Here is an 18,960-nt window from a genome sequence, read left to right on the forward strand (position 1 = left end):
GGGGGCGGCGCCTGTGCGCCCTTACGAACATGCTTCGATTAGTTGGCATATTTAAATAGGGTGCCAATGGACCAGAGAATGCACCTTCACTACCACAGTGCAAGTTAATGCAGGTTGTATTGTGCTGCAATGCAGGTGCACCCCAGGTGTGATTAATTTGTGCATTGGAGTGTCACTCAAAATGAATGCATGTGTTTACATGCAGTGCAGTAACGCAGAGTAAAATGTGCACATTGCAGTGCATAGAACTGAAGCCGGCCTTAATTCAATTTCATAAGCAGTTGTCAATCATTTGAAATACACTATATTACCAAAAGTATTGGGACACCTGCCTTTACACACACACACACACACACATGAACTTTAATGGCATCCCAGTCTTAGTCTGTAGGGTTCATTATTGAGTTGGCCCACCCTTTGCAGCTATAACAGCTTCAAATCTTCTGGGAAGGTTGTCCACAAGGTTTAGGAGTGTGTCTATAGGAATGTTTGACCATTCTTCCAGAAGTGCATTTGTGAGGTCAGGCACTGATGTGCATGAGAAGGCCTGGCTTGTAGTCTTCGCTATAATTCATCCCATAGGTGTTCTATCGGGTTGAGGTCAGGACTCTGTGCAGGCCAATCAAGTTTTTCCACCCAAAACTCACTCATCCATGTCTTTATGGACCTTGCTTTGTGCACTGGTGCTCAGTCATGTTGGAACAGGAAGGGGCTATCCCCAAACTGTTCCCAGAAAGTTGGGAGCATGAAATTGTCCAAAATGTCTTGGTATGATGACGCCTTAAGAGTTCCCTTCACTGGAACTAAGGGGCCAAGCCCAACCCCTGAAAAACAACCCCCACCCCATAATCCCCCCTCCACCAAATGATTTGGACCAGTGCACAAAGAAAGGGATATGCATTGGGGTGTGCATGGGGTATTTTTTATATTATAGTGCCTTGTTCCCTCTGTTTTTCTCCTGAGGATGCAGGCAACTGCAAAACATGTCTAGTTTGATGGCTTACACTTATATACAGTGCCTTGAAAAAGTATTCATACCCCTTGAAAATTTTCCACATTTTGTCATGTTACAACCAAAAACGTAAATGTATTTTACTGGGATTTTTTTTGTGATAGGCCAACACAAATTGGCACATAATTGTAAAGTGGGAGGAAAATGATAAATGGTTTTCAGCATTTGTTACAAATAAATATGTGAAAAGTGTGGTGTGCATTTGTATCCATCCCCCCTGAGTCAATACTTTGTAGAACCACCTTTGGATGCAATTACAGTAGCAAGTCTTTTTGGGGATGTCTCTACCAGCTTTGCACATCTAGAGAGTGACATGTTTGCCCATTCTTCTTTGCAAAATAGCTCAAGCTCTGTCAGATTGGATGGAGAGCGTCTGTGAACAGCAATTTGTAAGTCTTGCCACAGATTCTCAATTGAATTTAGGTGTGGACTTTGACTGGGCCATTCTAACACATGAATATGCTTTGATGTAAACCATTCCCTTGTAGCTCTGGCTGAATGTTTAGGGTCGTCCTGCTGGAAATGGAACCTCTGCCCCAGTCTTTTGCAGACTCAAACAGGTTTTCTTCTAAGATTGCCCTACATTTGGCTCCATCCATCTTCCCATCAACTCTGACCAGCTTCCCTGTCCCTGCTGAAGAAAAGCATCCCCACAACATGATGCTGCCACCACCATGTTTTAGGGTGGGGATGATGTGTTCGGGGTGATATGCAATGTTAGTTTTCCTGCCACACATAGCGTTTTGCTTTTAGGTCAAAAAGTTCAATTTTGGTCTCATCTGACCAGAGCACCTTCTTCCACATGTTTGCTGTGTTCCCCACATGGCTTCTTGCAAACTGCAAACAGGACTTCTTATGGCTATCTATCAACAATGGCTTTCTTCTTGCCACTCTTCCATAAAGGTCAGATTTGTGGAGTGCACGACTAATAGTTGCCCTGTGGACAGATTCTCCCACCTGAGCTGTGAATCTCTGCAGCTCCTCCAGAGTTACCATGGGCCTCTTGGCTGCTTCTCTGATTAATGCTCTCCTTGCCCAGCCTGTCAATTTAGGTGGACGACCATGTCTTGGTAGGTTTGCAGTTGTGCCATACTCTTTCTTTTTTTGGATGATGGATTGAACAGTGCTCCGTGAGATGTTGAAAGCTTGGGATATTTTTTTTATAACCTAACCCTGCTTTAAACTTCTCCACAACTTTATCTCTGACCTCTCTGGTGTGTCCCTTGGCCTTCATAATTCTGTTTGTTCACTAAGGTTCTCTAACAAACCTCTGAGGGCTCCACAGAACAGCTGTATTTATACTGAGATTAAATTACACACAGGTGGGCTCTATTTCCTAATTAGGTGACTTCTGAAGGCAATTGGTATCTCTAGATTTTAGTTAGGGGTATCAGAGTAAAGGGGGCTGAATACAAATGCACGCCACACTTTTCAGATATTTATTTGTAAAAAATTTTGAAAACCATTTATAATATTCCTTCCACTTCACAATTATGTGCCACTTTGTGTTGGTCTATCACATAAAATCCCAATAAAATACATTTACGTTTTTGGTTGTAACATGACAAAATGTGGAAAATTTCAAGGGGTATGAATGCTTTTTCAAGACTTCTCTGGGGTAGCTTCACAGATAGAAGTGACCCCAATTCTGGGGGTGTAGTGACCATCAAGAGGGATAAAAACTAGTCTACATTTTGTGCTTCATATGATTTTTATTTTGTCTTGTAAACTATATGTACATAATAAAATTCTTTGTCAATTTTAACCTCTTTTGTCCCATGACGGTACCGATGAAATCCTGTTGCCCCAATTTTTGCCTCTCGTTATAATGAATTAGGATGTGGGTGCCCATATTTTTCATTTTAGTAAAATTTCCCTTCTGAGCAGTCATTTACAATTATCTTAATTATAGATGCTGTCAAGATTTTTACACGTCTCAATGCTTCAGCAACAAGACCTCTCTTCCTCTTCGGTCCTACCCACCGAAGATATTTGTGTAATCCTGTCCACCTTTGTGTTCCACCTCCCTCTACAGCATTTGTTGCTGTATTATATAATGTATATAAAAATGTCTAAAATATTTTATAGATTTTATATATTATAAATATACTATATAAAATATTAAATTCATTTTAAAAAATCCAGTAGAGAGAGTATAACGACCTCACAGCACGTGTGCAGACCTGGAAACTCAGCACAGAGATCTCTCCCATAGAGTCCATGAGACGTCACGTGCTTTAACTCTCCAGCATCTAATTAGTTGTAGAGGGGCTTGCCCTTAGATCTGGATTTTGAACGGTAAAAAAAAAATGTAAAAAATTCTGTTTTATAATAGTTTATAACACACATTTACTAGCTTCACTCATAAATCCCCCCAAGCCCGTGTGTCCTTTTTTGGCAGGCAAGTTTTGTCGGGCTTAAAAAAAAAAAAAAAAGAAAGAAAAAAAAAAAGCCTTCATCAGTCATCTGATTTGTATCAGCAGCAGACTGGATCCCTGCAGAGTGTAAACTTTGGCAACCTGACAAAAATGCACGGACGCACTCAAGCCTGCAGCTTACACCTCACAGGAGAAACGAGATCCCAACCGACGTCAGGATGAGCATCTTGTGCGTTTTGAATGTTGCCGAAGTGGCCCACCCCCTGGATCTTCTACTTACGTCTTGCCAGTCTTCTGCTTTCCAAGTGTAAACTGGACAATCCGCCGCTTGGCAAGGCTGCTCTGACGCGGGTCTCGTAGACTGATTACACTCTGATTCTCTGGACGGTTTCTGAGTACCGACTTGGCAGTGGACAGTCCTCTGCTGCACGCCTCTTCCACATGTTACTGAGCACTAGGAACAAGATGAATGCCTGTAAGTTATTACTGCTTTTTAAAACGATAAGCCACATTTAATTTGAAATCCATTATAGCGCATATAATGACCTGTTATCAGGTGTTTCATTATTGTTCTCTTAAAGTTACAACTGATGCATGCAAAAATGTATTGCTCTCATGACTCTGGACGGATCGTAATTTTACTCTTAGTTACGCTGGCGGTTTTCTTTTGTGCAGTTGCCTAATTGCAGCCTTGTTTGGTCGTTTTCTTGTAAAACGAAGGATGCTTAGCATGGCCACAGATGCACAGATCTCTCACCGAGGATGGGCGATGACATGTCTGCCCGCTGCTGCTTTAATCACATGTTGGCAGCACATGTACAGTAAAAGCGGAAAGGGGCCCTAGATTGCAAGCTCCTTTGAGGCACAGGCTAATATTAATGTACATTGTTCTCTATATAAAAGCTGAATATACTGGTGCCATGCCAATTATTAAACTAAGGAAAAGGGAACATTTGCCAGCTGGTCACCCTAAGGTTCTCCAACATGCTGGAAAATCTCCACATAGATATACTGTATATATTATCACTTAAGGCTGGCCATACATTATACACTATATACATTATTTTCCTTTAGATTTACCAAAACTATATAATATGAGCTCAAACCTAAACTTTCAATTTGTATGCAATCAGACAAGCCCCTGCAGTACATAGTTGAAGGTAAATCTAAAGAAAATTGAACAGGAAATTGTATAATGTATGGCCAGCTTAACTGTTAACCCTTACATGGACTGAACATTGCCATCACTAATTGAATCAGTTGTATTGCTTGCATTTAACAGACTATATAGGTTAGAAAAAAAATGTGTATCAAGACAAAAATAACCTAATGAAATATAAAACATCTTGCATTCTCAGAACCTTAAACCCATAGATGATCCAGAGAAAGGGCAAAATAAAACTCTTATAAGGCATGGTCCAATTAGTTCAAATAGTGGAAAAAACCTCTACCGATATTAAAGAGCAATTAAATACTCACTGAATCAAGAATCCAAGCACTCTACAGAGTTGGATGGAGCCATTTATGTTTTTGTACAAGGTGATCATATTCCACTTTAACTGTCCCCACTTAAAGGGGAATACATTCAGGGCTCATGAGCACATTATGTCTTTGCAGCTGCTTTTAGGGGGTCTGGCATTTTTTTTTTACTGCCTCTTAACTCTCCTCCATGTTAGCCTATATGTCCTTGTACACATAAACTTTCAGAGGAGTTTTTGAGGCATAAGCGTTTGGGGCAGTAAAAAAAAAAACGACTGCCTGTGCATCCAGGAGCAGAGGCTGTTTGGCTGTAAAAACGGGAAACGCCAAAAAACACGGCTAAACGCTGTAACAAGCTTTTAGCTGTGTTTGGTGTTTCTACATTTTAGGGAGTGTTTTTACTGTAAAAACCCTTAAAACGCTAACACTCAAAAACGTGGAAAAACGTGCATAACTGCTAATTAAACGATGCAGCTACAACCACGTTTTTAACGCTGCTTTTTCCTGACAGCAGAGCTGGCATTTTTTAAACCTCCTGTGTGCATGAGCCATCAGTTTAGTTATCTTTTGCCAAAGCTGAGCCCCTCTATGCCTATAAATTTAGTTGCCCTTCTCTGCACTATCCAAGTCAGCCATATCCTTCTGGTTACATATATATACATACAGTATCTCACAAAAGTGAGTACACCCCTCACATTTTTGTAAATATTTTATTCTATCTTTTCATGTGACAACACTGAAGAAATGACACTTTGCTACAATGTAAAGTAGTGAGTTTACAGCTTGTATAACAGTGTAAATTTGCTGCCTCCTCAAAATAACTCAACACACAGCCGTTAAAGGGGTTGTAAACCCTCATGTTTTTTCACCTTAATGCATCCTATGCATTAAGGTGAAAAAACACCTGGCAATGACCCCCCCCCCCCCGTTTTACTTACCTGAGCCCTGTATTTCTGTTGGCAGAAACGCACTCTCCCTCTCTCCACGAGGTCCTGGCTCTTGATTGGATAGATTGATAGCAGCGCAGCCATTGGCTCCCGCTGATGTCAATCAAATCCAATGACATGAGCGCCGGGGTGGGGCCAAGTTCAGCATTCATGTCTATGGATGCAAATGCTGGACTCGGGAGCACGCCCACAAGGTAACCCCCCGGGAGAGTGCTTCTCCAAGGGGGTTATCTGATGTGGGGAGTAGCTGCGAGAGCCGCCGGGGGACCCCAGAAGAGGAGGTTCAGGGCCACTCTGTGCAAAACGATCTGCACAGTGGAGGTAACGAACTCTTACAATCACTTTAATGTCTAAACTGCTGGCAACAAAAGTGAGTACACCCCTAAGTGAAAATGTCTAAATTGGGCCCAATTAGCCATTTTCCCTCCCAGGTGTCATGTGACTCACTAGTGTTACAAAGTCTCAGGTGTGAATGGGGAGCAGGTGTGTTAAATTTGGTATTTTCACTCTCACTTTCTCATACTGGTCACTGGAAGTTCAACATGGCAAAGAACTCTCTGAGGGTCTGAAAAAAAGAATTGTTGCTCTACATAAAGATGGCCTAGTCTATAAGAAGATTGCCAAGACCCTGAAACTAGCTGCAGCACGGTGGCCAAGACTATGCAGTGGTTTAACAGGGCAGGTTCCACTCAGAACAGGCCTCGCCATGGTTAACCAATGAAGTTGAGTGCACATGCTCAGTGTCATATCCAGAGGTTGTCTTTGGGAAATAGACATATGAGTGCTGCCAGCATTGCTGCAGAGGTTGTATGGGTGGGGGGTCAGCCTATCAGTGCTCAGACCAAACGCTGCACACTGCATCAAATTGGTTTGCATGGCTGTCGTTCCAGAAGGAAGCCTCTTCTAAAGATGATGCACAAGAAAGCCCGAAAACAGTTTGCTGAAGACAAGCAGACTAAGGACATGGATTACTGGAACCATGTTCTGTGGTCTGATGAGACCAAAATAAACTTATTTGGTTCAGATGGTGTCAAGCGTGTGTGGCAGCAACCAGGTGAGGAGTACAAAGACAAGTGTGTCTTGCCTACAGTCAAGCATGGTGGTGGGAGTGTCATTGTCTGGGGCTGCATGAGTGCTGCCGGCCCTGGGGAGCTAGAGTTCATTGAGGAAACCATGAATGCCAACATGTACTGTGACATACTGAAGCAGAGCATGAACCCCTCCCGTCAGAGACTGGGCCGCAGGGCAGTATTCCAACATGATAACAACCCCAAACACACCTCCAAGACGACTACTGCCTTGCTAAAGAAGCTGAGGGACTGGCTGAAGCTGATGAACTGGCCAAGCATGTCTCCAGACCTAAACCCTATTGAGCAGCTGCGGGGCATCCTCAAACGGAAGGTGAAGGAGCGAAAGGTCTCTAATATCCACCAGCTCTGTGATGTTGTCATGGAGGAGTGGAAGAGGATTCCAGTGGCAACCTGTGAAGCTCTGGTGAACTCCATGCCCAAGAGGGTTAAGGCAGTGCTGGAAAATAATGGTGGCCACACAAAATATTGACATTTTGGGTCCAATTTGGACATTTTCACCTAGGGGTGTACTCACTTTTGTTGCCAGCAGTTTAGACATTAATGGCTACGTGTTGAGTGATTTTAAGGGGACTGCAAATTTACACTGTTATACAAGCTGTACACTCACTACTTTACATTGTAGCAAAATGTAATTTGTTGTCACATCAAAAGATATAATTTTGTTTTGTTAAATGCTGCGCAAACTGTTGGCACTATATAAATCCTGTATAATAATAAAATATTTACAAAAAATGTGAGGGGTGTACTCGCTTTTGTGAGATACTGTGTATATATATATATATATATATATCCTTTTCTTTTCAGGCCAGATGCACAGCGGAGTTTGTAGAATTATTCAATGATACCATATACTGTACATACTGATCTGACACCCTGAACATGAAAGCAATCAGAAATCACCCCATTCTCATGGGAACTAGTGCTACTTCTATGATATATGATACAGTGGAGTGTACGTTGTAACAGGTTAGTTCCCTGTTCAAAGGACTAAAGAAAATGATTTACTAAAATAATTGAAAATATCTATCAACATGCTGGGAAGTGTCAAAAGTTGGCCATATGAGTGATAGCTTTCTGGCAAGTATGGCCCCCCTAATGTGTAAGGAGTGATAAATGGTATCTTCATCAGCCTACTTGGCACTATCATCCCAATGTCATCACACATCTACAAGCAGAATCTTGCAACAAATTTAAATCTTGTAAGTGAACAATGTAGCGGATTTAAAATAAAATAAAAGATAAGTACAGGCAAACTCTACCAAGCAGCATAGCCCAATTTAGAGATGTAGGGATGGTGGGAGGTAAGGGCAGCTACCTAAGGTTGACCATTAATTATGCAATTTTCTTTGCTTCAGCCGCGGGTTGAAAGAAAGAAAATTGCTTGATTTCCCCATCAACACAGTCAGTGTTCATGAGGGAATCCCTCGTGCTGCACTATTATATTCTAATGCCCCGTACACACGGTCGGACTTTGTTCGGACATTCCGACAACAAAATCCTAGGATTTTTTCCGACGGATGTTGGCTCAAACTTGTCTTGCATACACACGGTCACACAAAGTTGTCGGAAAATCCGATCGTTCTAAACGCGGTGACGTAAAACACGTACGTCGGGACTATAAACTGGGCAGTGGCCAATAGCTTTCATCTCTTTATTTATTCTAAGCATGCGTGGCACTTTGTCCGTCGGATTTGTGTACACACCATCGGAAATTCCGACAACAGATTTTGTTGTCGGAAAATTTCATAGCCTGCTCTCAAACTTTGTGTGTCAGAAAATCCGATGGAAAATGTGTGATGGAGCCCACACACGGTCGGAATTTCCGACAACAAGGTCCTATCACACATTTTCCGTCTGAAAATCCGACCGTGTGTACGGGGCATTACAGTGGGTACTTGATTTTTGTACAACCAGCCTGCCCATAGATGGATCGAAATTTGGCCCGTCCATAGATTTTATCCATCTATGGCTGGATTGAGGAGCAGAACATACAGGGTTGCATTATATGATTGGCTAGAAATATCAATTAAAATGTTAGTGATGCCTATGCATGTGGCCTCTGCTCTACCTTGCCAGACACCACCAGCCACATCTCCAGCCGCATCATTTTTCACTCCAACTTTAAGATCCATAAGGCACATCCAGATATCTGGCTGATGGATACAACCATCTCTAACCCTTGATGTTCTGGATGGTTTAATAACTTTTGATGCACACTCTCTATCAACCGGACCTGCATTAAGGGGGAAAGTACTATTCTACCTCTCCTCTATAGCTATGGTCTATATAGAGTTATACCACTAAGTTATACAATAAGACCATCCCACAATATACGGACCCCTGGCTGATGTCATTCACGTTCTCTGTTGCTTGTGCGCTGTTCTGATGGACATAGCTTTCTTTTCATTTTTGAGTTATGTTCTCTGTCTTTATGGGTGGAGCATCAATATTTGGGATATAAGCTACAGATCTGGAACCCGCAAGCCCTCTGTCTCTGAAGAAGATCTGCATTTTGTTTTTTAAAACGCGTTAGACGTTCTGTCTGCCTGACAAAGCTCTGGGCTTTTCCTTGCAGCTGGTTTCCATTTCTGTTCCCAATATTTGTGTTTGTTGCGTCTATCCCCATGTTCATGTTGCTATATATTATCAAAGTGTAATAAATTTTGAATATTTTTTTTACCATCAAACTGTTTGTGGCCCGATTTAAAGTTCCAATCTGAGGAATTCATGTTTTGACTTTATGCATGTGGCCAACAACAAGATTAGACCCGTATTGTTACCCTGTCACATGCTCCCCTAATGACATCCATGTCACAGCATGGTTCATCCTTGTTACTAGGAAGAATATGCAGAGCAATGATTTGCAGCCAAGTGCACATAGACAGGAGAAGGCTGGAAAAGGCTTAAGAAAAATCAGCATCAATAAGATCCAAAATAAAGTAAAACAGTATTTTATAAAAATAAAATGGCAAATGTTTATTATACACTGTGCTTTAGCAAAGTAATTGCCCTCTATTCAGGGTTCAGATCTTATTTAAAGGTAAGTGTAAGGACTAGGACTTCTAAGGGGAGTAATATTATCAATAATATATCCATAATTTGGTTAAAATTCTGCATAAGGCAGTTCTCACTTTCTACATCTGTACAGTACTTTGTTTTTAGTGCACCGCTAGCTGATGACTAAAGCAATTCCATCAGACAGAACCCATATGTTATAGAATAATACACGACTTTCTTTTGCATAAACAAAAATTCTTTCAAACACGATTAGCATCGTACCAATAGCTAAGTAAACATTTATGTTAATTTGCCTAGAAGTAAAGCCACATTTTCATTTTATAATATGAATATTAAAGAAAGGTATTCATGCTCAGAATGACATATTAACAGGTTTGTGTGTTATATATGCAGAGTAATTATTTGCTTTGGGCTGCCTACAGCTACGCTGAGTCGTTTTGAGCTTTATTGTAATATTTAAATGTTTTGTTTTTTTTAACTATACTTCCAGAAATATCCAAGGACCTTGGGAACTTTTAAAGGGTGCTATTTCATTTAGGTTCCATGTTTTCACTCAATCTATAAATTTGCAGACCTACAACAGTGGTCTCTCTGAAGAGGTCCAGAACACCCCAAACTCAGTCAGAGCTAGAGTTCTCCAATCAGTAGGGAACACAAGCTTTGCTTATTGGAAGCCTCTAGGTCTCACTCAGGAGGGGACATGTTGGACCTCTGCAGATAGACCTCTGCTTCCACACAGAGCCAGGTTCCTTCTGCATAGCATGCTAGCAGGGGATAGGCTTTTTTTTATGGGCTGCAGCTGCTGCCTAAGAAAATGTAGTGTTATGCCCCATACACACGGTCGGATTTTCCGATGGAAAATGTTCGATGGGAGCTTTTTGTCGGAAATTCCGTGTGTAGGCTACATTGGACATTTTCCATCGGAATTTCCGTCGCACAAAATTTGAGATCTGGATCTCAAATTTTCAGACAACAAAATCCGTTGTCGTAAATTCCGATTGTGTGTACACAATTCCGACGCACAAAGTTCCATGCATGCTCGGAATCTAGCTGAAGAGCCGCACTGGCTACTGAACTTTATTTTTCTCGACTCGTCATACGTGTTGTACGTCACCGCGTTCTTGACGTTCGGAATGTCCGACAAGATTCGTGTGACTGTGTGTATGCAAGACATGTTTGAGCCAACATCCGTCAGAAAAAATCCATGGATTTTGTTGTCGGAATGTCCCATTGTGTGTATGCGGCATAAGGCTTTACACACCTTTCATTTTGGTGCACCTGAAATGTATTTATCTGATTCAAAGTTAAAATATTATTGTACCTTTAACTTCTTGCTGAGCGTGCTATAGCCGAATGATGGCTACAGCGCGGTCACACATTTCCTGGAAGGTACATTTCCATGGTGGGAGCTCTCTGTGATATCTGTGTCCTTTGGGACACAGCTGATCACAGAATGGGGTAAAGGGACAATTACAGCGCCCCTTTACCATGTGATCAGCTGTGTCCAATTACAGCTGACCACAGTGTAAACAGGATTTGCCAGATATCAACAGTCCTCTCCTCATGCTGACAGCGTGTGAGGAGAGCCGGTAAGTGTCAATTCAGATCATCAGTGCAGCGCTGCCCTTCAGTGCCCATCTGTGATGCCTGTCGGTGCCCATCAGTGATGCCTATCAGTGCCGCCTATCAGTGCCCATCATTTCTGCCTATTAGTGCCACCTATCAGTGCCCATCAGTGCCGTATATCAGTGCAGCCTCATCAGTGCCTCCTCATCAGCACCGTCTCATCAGTGCCCATCAGTGACAGCACCTGGCACAGGAGGCAGCTGGTAGGCAGTATGCAACAAGGCACTAGTAGTGAAAGGTTCCAGACAGCAGCACTAGGGAACAGTCCCTATGCTATCCCTTCTCCTCTGGAACATTTCCCTTATGCTAGGCACACTCTCCCTATTCAGCAGGTTCCTGTCCCTGACCTAGCTTGCCATGAGCCAGTGCTTTTTTTTTTAAAAGATGGCTGTGGAAGTCCAATTGGACAGCTGCCCGCCTGATGACATGTATGGAAGCCTAAGGCAAATGTGCATTGCATGGTGGTAGCGGACAGCGCCACCTGTGTAGGGAGGTCAAGTGGAAGAAGCAAGGGCGCCCTTTCCAACCTCATAGCTAGCCTTAGTACATAGGAATATGGGGCAACATACTACATGTACTGTGTCCCCTGGGGAACACAACACATTCATACAAATTGAAGTGAGATTTCTTCTTTATTAATAAAAAATAACAAAGTGGGGGGTCCAAACACTCAACTTAGAACACAAAGGGATGTAATACATTTCAAAGCACTGTCTTTTGACATTGTTCCCTTTGTTTATTTCACACTTCATCAATGGGGATGTTTTAATTTGGCTCAGCGTCCCAGTTTTGTAATAGTTTCCATATCCCATTTCCAATAGAATCTCATACTTGTCTGCATCTCCAGCATTCTTACAGGGTTTTTGGAAGCTTATGTATCAATGTTTACATACTAAGAACTGGAGTCAACTTCTCATGATCCACCAATCTGAACTGAACCTGCCATAAAAATGTGAATCGGACTACCTGCCAGGAAATATCTCCAGTTTCTAGTAAGAACATAGAGACATAAAAGACTCTTAAGGGTCCATATCACCTTACTGTGGCCATACTGCTACTGAAGAAAAAAAAATTGCTATATTTAAAAAAGGCGCAAGGTCAAAGGTGCAAAAATGCCAATTTTTAGGGATGGGTACACAAATCTATTACAACCAATATGTCCATGCACATAGAGGCATTTAGCTTCACAGTACAGAGCAGCGCTCAACAATGTTAAAATAATGGATAATTCCTGCACTCACTCGAGATGAGAATTTTTGTGGAATGTAGGCATATATGCATGTAAACGTGTAGAATCAGATGTACATGTATATGTGCATAAAGCTATTCTATAGTTGTTAATAAAATTGCTTACAATTGCAAACCTCCATTTACTAGCATAAATGCACTTGAATGTGACTACTCTATGCACCATTACATAGATTTTTAAAGCTGGATTTTTCTGTCAACTTCTGACAGTAAGATCTAGCATAAATTTGAGTATTTTTAACCCCCTTCCTGCCGACTGTACACACATATGCAGCCTCACCTAAGAGGGTCTTTATCCCTGGGGCTGCATATATGCGTACCTGTGTTTGTGCTGGACGCACATTGTACAGCATGCTCCCAAACAGAGTTGGGCGAACAGTTCGTGCCGAGCAAAAGTTCAGGCCCAACATCATCTGTTTGCCCCTTAGGCAAACACCCGCATTTTCAGGGTGCTCAGCGGGATGTTCGCACGCCGAGCACCCCACAATGCACTGCGTGCTGCACAGTGCATTCTAAGCCCTGATTGGACAATGCTTTGCCAAAGTGCGGCGGCTGTTCGGCAAGTGGTTAAAGGAATTTTTTATTTTTATTGTTTCACTTTAAGCATCATTAAAATCACTGCTCCTGTAAAAACAATCTTTTGAAAAAAAAAATGTTCGCGTTGATACATGTCTCCCAGGACAGTACCCGGGCCACCATACCTTTTCTATGGCCAATAACTTGCATATAAGACTTCAAAATTGGGACTTTTGATTATTCAAATTCGGGTCCCATAGACTTCAATTGGGTTTGGGTCCAAACTTTTGCGATGTTCGAGAGTTCTGGCGCAAACCGAACCTGGGGGTGTTCGGCCCCTCTCTACTACCAAAACAGAGACCAGACTCCCACTGAGAACTCCGGGTCCAATAGTAATGATTGAGAACTAAGAGACATGGTTTACGATCACCTAATTGCTGTGATAACCTTTGATTGGCTATCACAGTGATCAGTCACTGTATAGCCCTCAGCTGTGTTTTTTTTCCTCTTGAATGGAGAAAAAGATACATACATTGTATCTTTTTTATCTTTTTCTCCTTGCTAGAGAACAAAAATGTAAATAAAGAAGCGTGCTAAAAAAAAAAAAAAAAAAAAAAAAAAACAAGCTAGATTAGCGTTTGATTTAGGTCAGGGTCAAGGTCAAAGGTCAGGGTCAAGGTCAAAGGTCATGGTCAGTGTATTTTAGGAAGAATTAAAAAAAAAAGAAAACAAAAAGATTTTTTGAATGAATCAGTGTGTTTTAGGTAGGATAGAAACAAGCAAAATGCGCACTATTTTTTTCTGTGTCTTGCTATGGGTACAAACTTCAAATAATATTTACATATGTGGTATTTCTGCAATCGTCAAGAGCAGGAGAATTTATTTTGAGTTGTTTTTTAATGGTTACTAAAAAACAACTCAAAATACATTTTCCTGCTCTTGACGATTGCAGAAATACCACATATGTAAATATAATAATAATATGATAATAGCAAGAAATATACAGTTTTCCTTGGATAATAATAAAAAAGAAAATCAGGAGCTATCCATTATCCATTTACCACCAAATAAAAGCCCAATAAAAGCAAAGTATAATTCAGCTGGATAGACTAAGTCACATTTTTCAAACACAAGGCCTGTGTGCCGAATCTGGGCCTTGTCATGTGGCCCTTGCACCCAGTTTTGCACAAAGGTACTAGAGCCGATAACACGGGTAGTGTGGAGCCGCCTACACAGGGAAGTAGAAGCTTTGGGGGAGGAGTGGGGTTTCACACCGTGCACAGCACACCTGCTTTCTGTACACAGAGCACCCCCGAACTCTGTACGTAACATACTCCTGAACACTGTACATAATGAACTTCTGAACCCTGCACTCTGTAAGTAGTGCACCCCTAAACCCTGCACTCTGTACATAGGGCACCCCAGGACCTTCACTCTGTACACAGCACACCCATGAACCCTGCACTCTGAACGTAACACACTCCTGAACTCTGCATTCTGTATGTAGCGCACTCCTGAACCCTGCACTCTGTACATAGCGCACCCAGATACAACCGTGTTTGACACCCATGCACCCAAGTAGTTGATGACAATATGTACGGTGTTAGGAAAACATGACAAAGTAGAAAAATTGTGTTCAGGCGTTAGGATTTGTTTTTCTTTCATTATGTGTTAATACGTCACGTCATACGTATGATTGCTAAAGCACAGTGGTGGACTCCAAACCAAGCAAAGCCCCAATCATTTTAATGAATGGACAAAGAAAAGGTATTAAGAGAGCCTGGTCACATGACCTGTCAAAGTCATGGGATAGACCTCTCCTGCTATCACAGTGCGTTCACAGAGTTGTGAGGAAGGATTTAATGTTTGCCAAAAAGTTTATGTCCAGATAAAACTTTAGAGTACACAAGGCTCTGCAAAGCGTCACAATGCAGAGTGCAGTGTCCAAGGTGATATACAGTACCAGGTTATCATCGCCACTTCGAGAGGACTATTCACACAAGGAGTCATCAGAGACTGGGTTACACCAGAGGCTGTACCACAGCTCAGAAACTGGAGAGCAAATGGCTCTACAACTAAAAGCAATACACAGGGGTCTTAAAAGAACTTTAGTGCAGAGCTCAGTGCCTGAAAGTGGTATTAAACCCAAAATAAAAAATGTCACACTCTTATATTGTAGCCTACCAATTATTAGATATGGTGACTACATTAGGTTTTTTTTCCAGCTTTTTTCCCCCTTTGTTTTTAACTGGTGATCTGGCAAGTAACACACCTCCTGTATTAGAGTGCCCCACTATGGATAAAGGAGCACAGGGGGCACAGCAGACAGCAGCACTGTTATTCTGGGGGAGGGGAGTGTTAGATATACTAGCAGATTTAAATACACTAACGAACTGAAGCTCCAACTCACACTTTATAAGCAGTTACAGCAACAGTTTTTTCCTTTTGGGAAAAAGTTGTACATAAATAAAAACTGATCATTGTAAGCACCTCTGCCAGTGTTAAATGTTTTGTCTCATCCCTGTAATTGCTATATCTGCAGGAGATCTTGTTCTTTTGAAAAACAACAAACTTACTGGTCACATCATCAGGTGAAAATAAAGGAAAGAAAGCCTAAAAAAGAAAGCTAATACAGCCATCACATCTAAGAATTGGTAAGGTAAAATATAATAATAAATGCTTGCTTTTGGGTTTAATAACACTTGAAGGTCACATCCCAATGGGTTTACAAAGTGAGTGAGTCTTTAGAGACTGGGTCACACTTCAGGCTCTGCCATGGTTTTGGTCGCCATCTACAGATAATTAACACAGTAAACTAATGTCTGGATAGAACCACAAACACAATCCAGAGCCCGAAGGTTACATTCCAGACTAGCCCTGCAATCTTCGGTATTCAGGGTCTAGGTATGGCCTCCAAAACCACCTCCAGAGGCCTACTCACACAAGGAGTTATCAAAGAATTGGCTATACCACAGCTCTGAAACTGTAGAGCACTCTGCAGCTAACACAGTACACACAGATCTGAAAAGTGCCACAAGGCAGAGCTCAGTAACCAAAGGTTCCATTTCAGGCTATTTTCACCCCATTCAAATGCTTACACATAAAGTGTATAACACAGTAAACTAAGGTCTGGAAAGCAACACCATGCCGAGCCCAGTGCCTGAAGGTCAACTTCAAGGCTAGCCTCACAATCTTTGGTCCAGCAAGGCCTTGGGGTTGGGCTCCAAAGCTGATGCTGTAGATAATCTGATCCAGATAGCTGCTGTGTAGAGACCAGGTGAAGTAGCATATTAGACATCTTTATCGAGGAGAAAAAAACATCTGTGGAGTACTGAGCATGTTAAAAGAAGAGAAAATTAACTAACAATATAGTGAGAAGAGCTGAGGAAAAAGCATCCAATCTCCAAGGACACTAGCAAAAAAATTAGACATGGTTGGAGGTTGGGTTATAACGGGGCTGACTTAAATTAGTAGTAAAGTCCTTCTTTTAACTTGTACCTACAGGTAAGCCTATAATAAGGCTTACCTGTAGGTACAGTGAATATCCCCTAAACGTGCACCATTTAGGAGATATTCGCACTACATGCAGCCGGTGACGTCACCGACGCATGCACTCTGAAGGGACGGCATACCCGTGCCATCCCTACAGAGCTCCGTGCCATGGCGGTACGCATGCGGGAGGGATGTCATCATGGCTCAGCTATAATCCCCGTATAGTCCCCCCATTATCCATACCAGACCCTTATCTGAGCAAGCAGTCTGACAGGCCAGTAAAGGGGGGGGGGAGACGAGCGAGCGCACCCCCTCCTGAACCATAGTAGCTCGCTTGCCCTCAACATGGGGAGTGTGCATTGGGAACACCCCAAAGCACCTTGTCCCCATGTTGATGGGGACAAGGGCCTCTTCCCGACAACCCTGGCCATTGGTTGTCGGGGTCTGCGGGTGGGGGGCTTATCGGAATCTGGAAGCCCCCTTTAACAAGGGGGCCCCCAGATCCCGGCTTCCCCCCTATGTGAATGGATATTGGGTACATTGTACCCCTGCCCATTCACCAAAACATTGTCAAAAAGTAAAAACCACAATAGACAGTTTTTGACAATATCTTTGATAAAAAAATTAAAAAGTGTCCCGCAATGTACATTCATCGTCAATCACGCCGCCTGACGGACCAGAAAAAAAAAATAAAAAAAAAATCTGCCTCCATGGGAGGCCTCCCGGCGACTGCTGTCTTTTGGTTTTGACAGCTGTTATATAGGCAAGGGCAGGGCCACCCACTGGCGTAACCAGATGACCTCGCCCCATCTGACATCACATGATGTCAGAAGGGTAGCAAGGTCACTCGGTTAGGTCACCGGGAAGCCCCGCCCTTGCCTATATAACAGCTGTCACAGCCAAGAGACAGCAGTCGCCGGTAGGCCTCCCTTTTTTAATAAAGGAATTGTCAAAAACTATCTATTGTGGTTTTTACTTTTTGACACTTTTTTGACATTTTTTTCTTAATTCTGTCATAGGGGTCCCCTTAACCACATACATATATATATATATATATATATATATATATATATATATATATATATACAGTGGGGACAGAAGGTATTCAGACCCCCTTAAATTTTTCACTCTTTGTTATATCGCAGCCATTTGCTAAAATCATTTAAGTTCATTTTTTTCCTCATTAATGTACACACAGCACCCCATATTGACAGAAAAACACAGAATTGTTGACATTTTTGCAGATTTATTAAAAAGGAACACATACACATACACAGTGGAACCTCGGATTACGAGCATAATCCGTTCCAGGAGTATGCTCATAATCCAAAGTACTCGCATATCAAAGCGAGTTTTCCCACTGAAGTCAATGGAAACAAAAATAATTTGTTCCGCATTGACTTCAATGGAATGCAATACCGCATGCGGCCAGAGGCAGGGGGGCGCCAGAGAGCCTCGGAAACGGCTGAACAGGCCAGAGGAAACTTCAGCGGACCTTGGCAAACCTTGGAAAGCCTTCCTACCCGAGATTTGCCGAGGTCAGCCGAAGTGTCCTCGGGCCTTTCCGAACGGCAGCGATCGGTGACATTCGGCTCCGCTCAGCTCTGGCGCCATCCACCTCAGACCAAAAGCGGTACTGCACACTGCTTTGGCCTGAATCGTGCTCGTTTTGCGAGACAACACTCTCAAACCGAGTTATGGTTTTTAAAAATACAGTGCTCGTATTGCGAAATGCTCGTTATCCACGTTAGTCGCAATCTGAGGTTCCACTGTGTATATATATATATAGATTAGACTGCCTGCACTGTATATAGTCTACACTGAATGCACTGTGTATATGTATATATATGTATATATATACTAATCTGCCTGCACATCACTAACTAACCTGCCTAATCTAGTTCAAGCTCTCTCAATCTCTCCACGGTATCACACTACATACGGCCGCCGTGTAAGCAGCCTTATATAGTGTGGGACATGGAATTAGCCCCCTAAGCCCTGCCTTTGGCTAAACATGGCTCTCCCAGCAGATTGTGCTGCGATTGGCCAAAGCATGCAGGTCAGGTGCATGTTTTGGCCAGTCGGCAGCCGTCAATGCACTGCGATCACGCAGTGCTTAATTGGGCGCTCAAATTTGGGTACAACCAGCCAGT

At 42.4% G+C, this 18,960-nt stretch overlaps 1 protein-coding gene across 2 annotated transcripts in view; it reads right to left on the bottom strand.

Moving 5' to 3' along the window:
* The window catches only part of ADAMTS9 (ADAM metallopeptidase with thrombospondin type 1 motif 9), a 366,908-nt gene that overhangs the window by 73,567 nt on the left and 274,381 nt on the right, over positions 1-18,960 (bottom strand). For both annotated transcript variants that reach the window (XM_073592184.1, XM_073592185.1), the window contains exon 30: positions 3,671-3,844. In XM_073592184.1, coding sequence (XP_073448285.1) covers positions 3,671-3,844 — 174 coding nt within the window. The remainder of the gene's footprint in view (positions 1-3,670; positions 3,845-18,960) is intronic.

This window comes from Aquarana catesbeiana, linkage group LG07 (genome assembly GCF_042186555.1).
Source record: "Aquarana catesbeiana isolate 2022-GZ linkage group LG07, ASM4218655v1, whole genome shotgun sequence".
Lineage (NCBI taxonomy): Eukaryota > Metazoa > Chordata > Amphibia > Anura > Ranidae > Aquarana > Aquarana catesbeiana.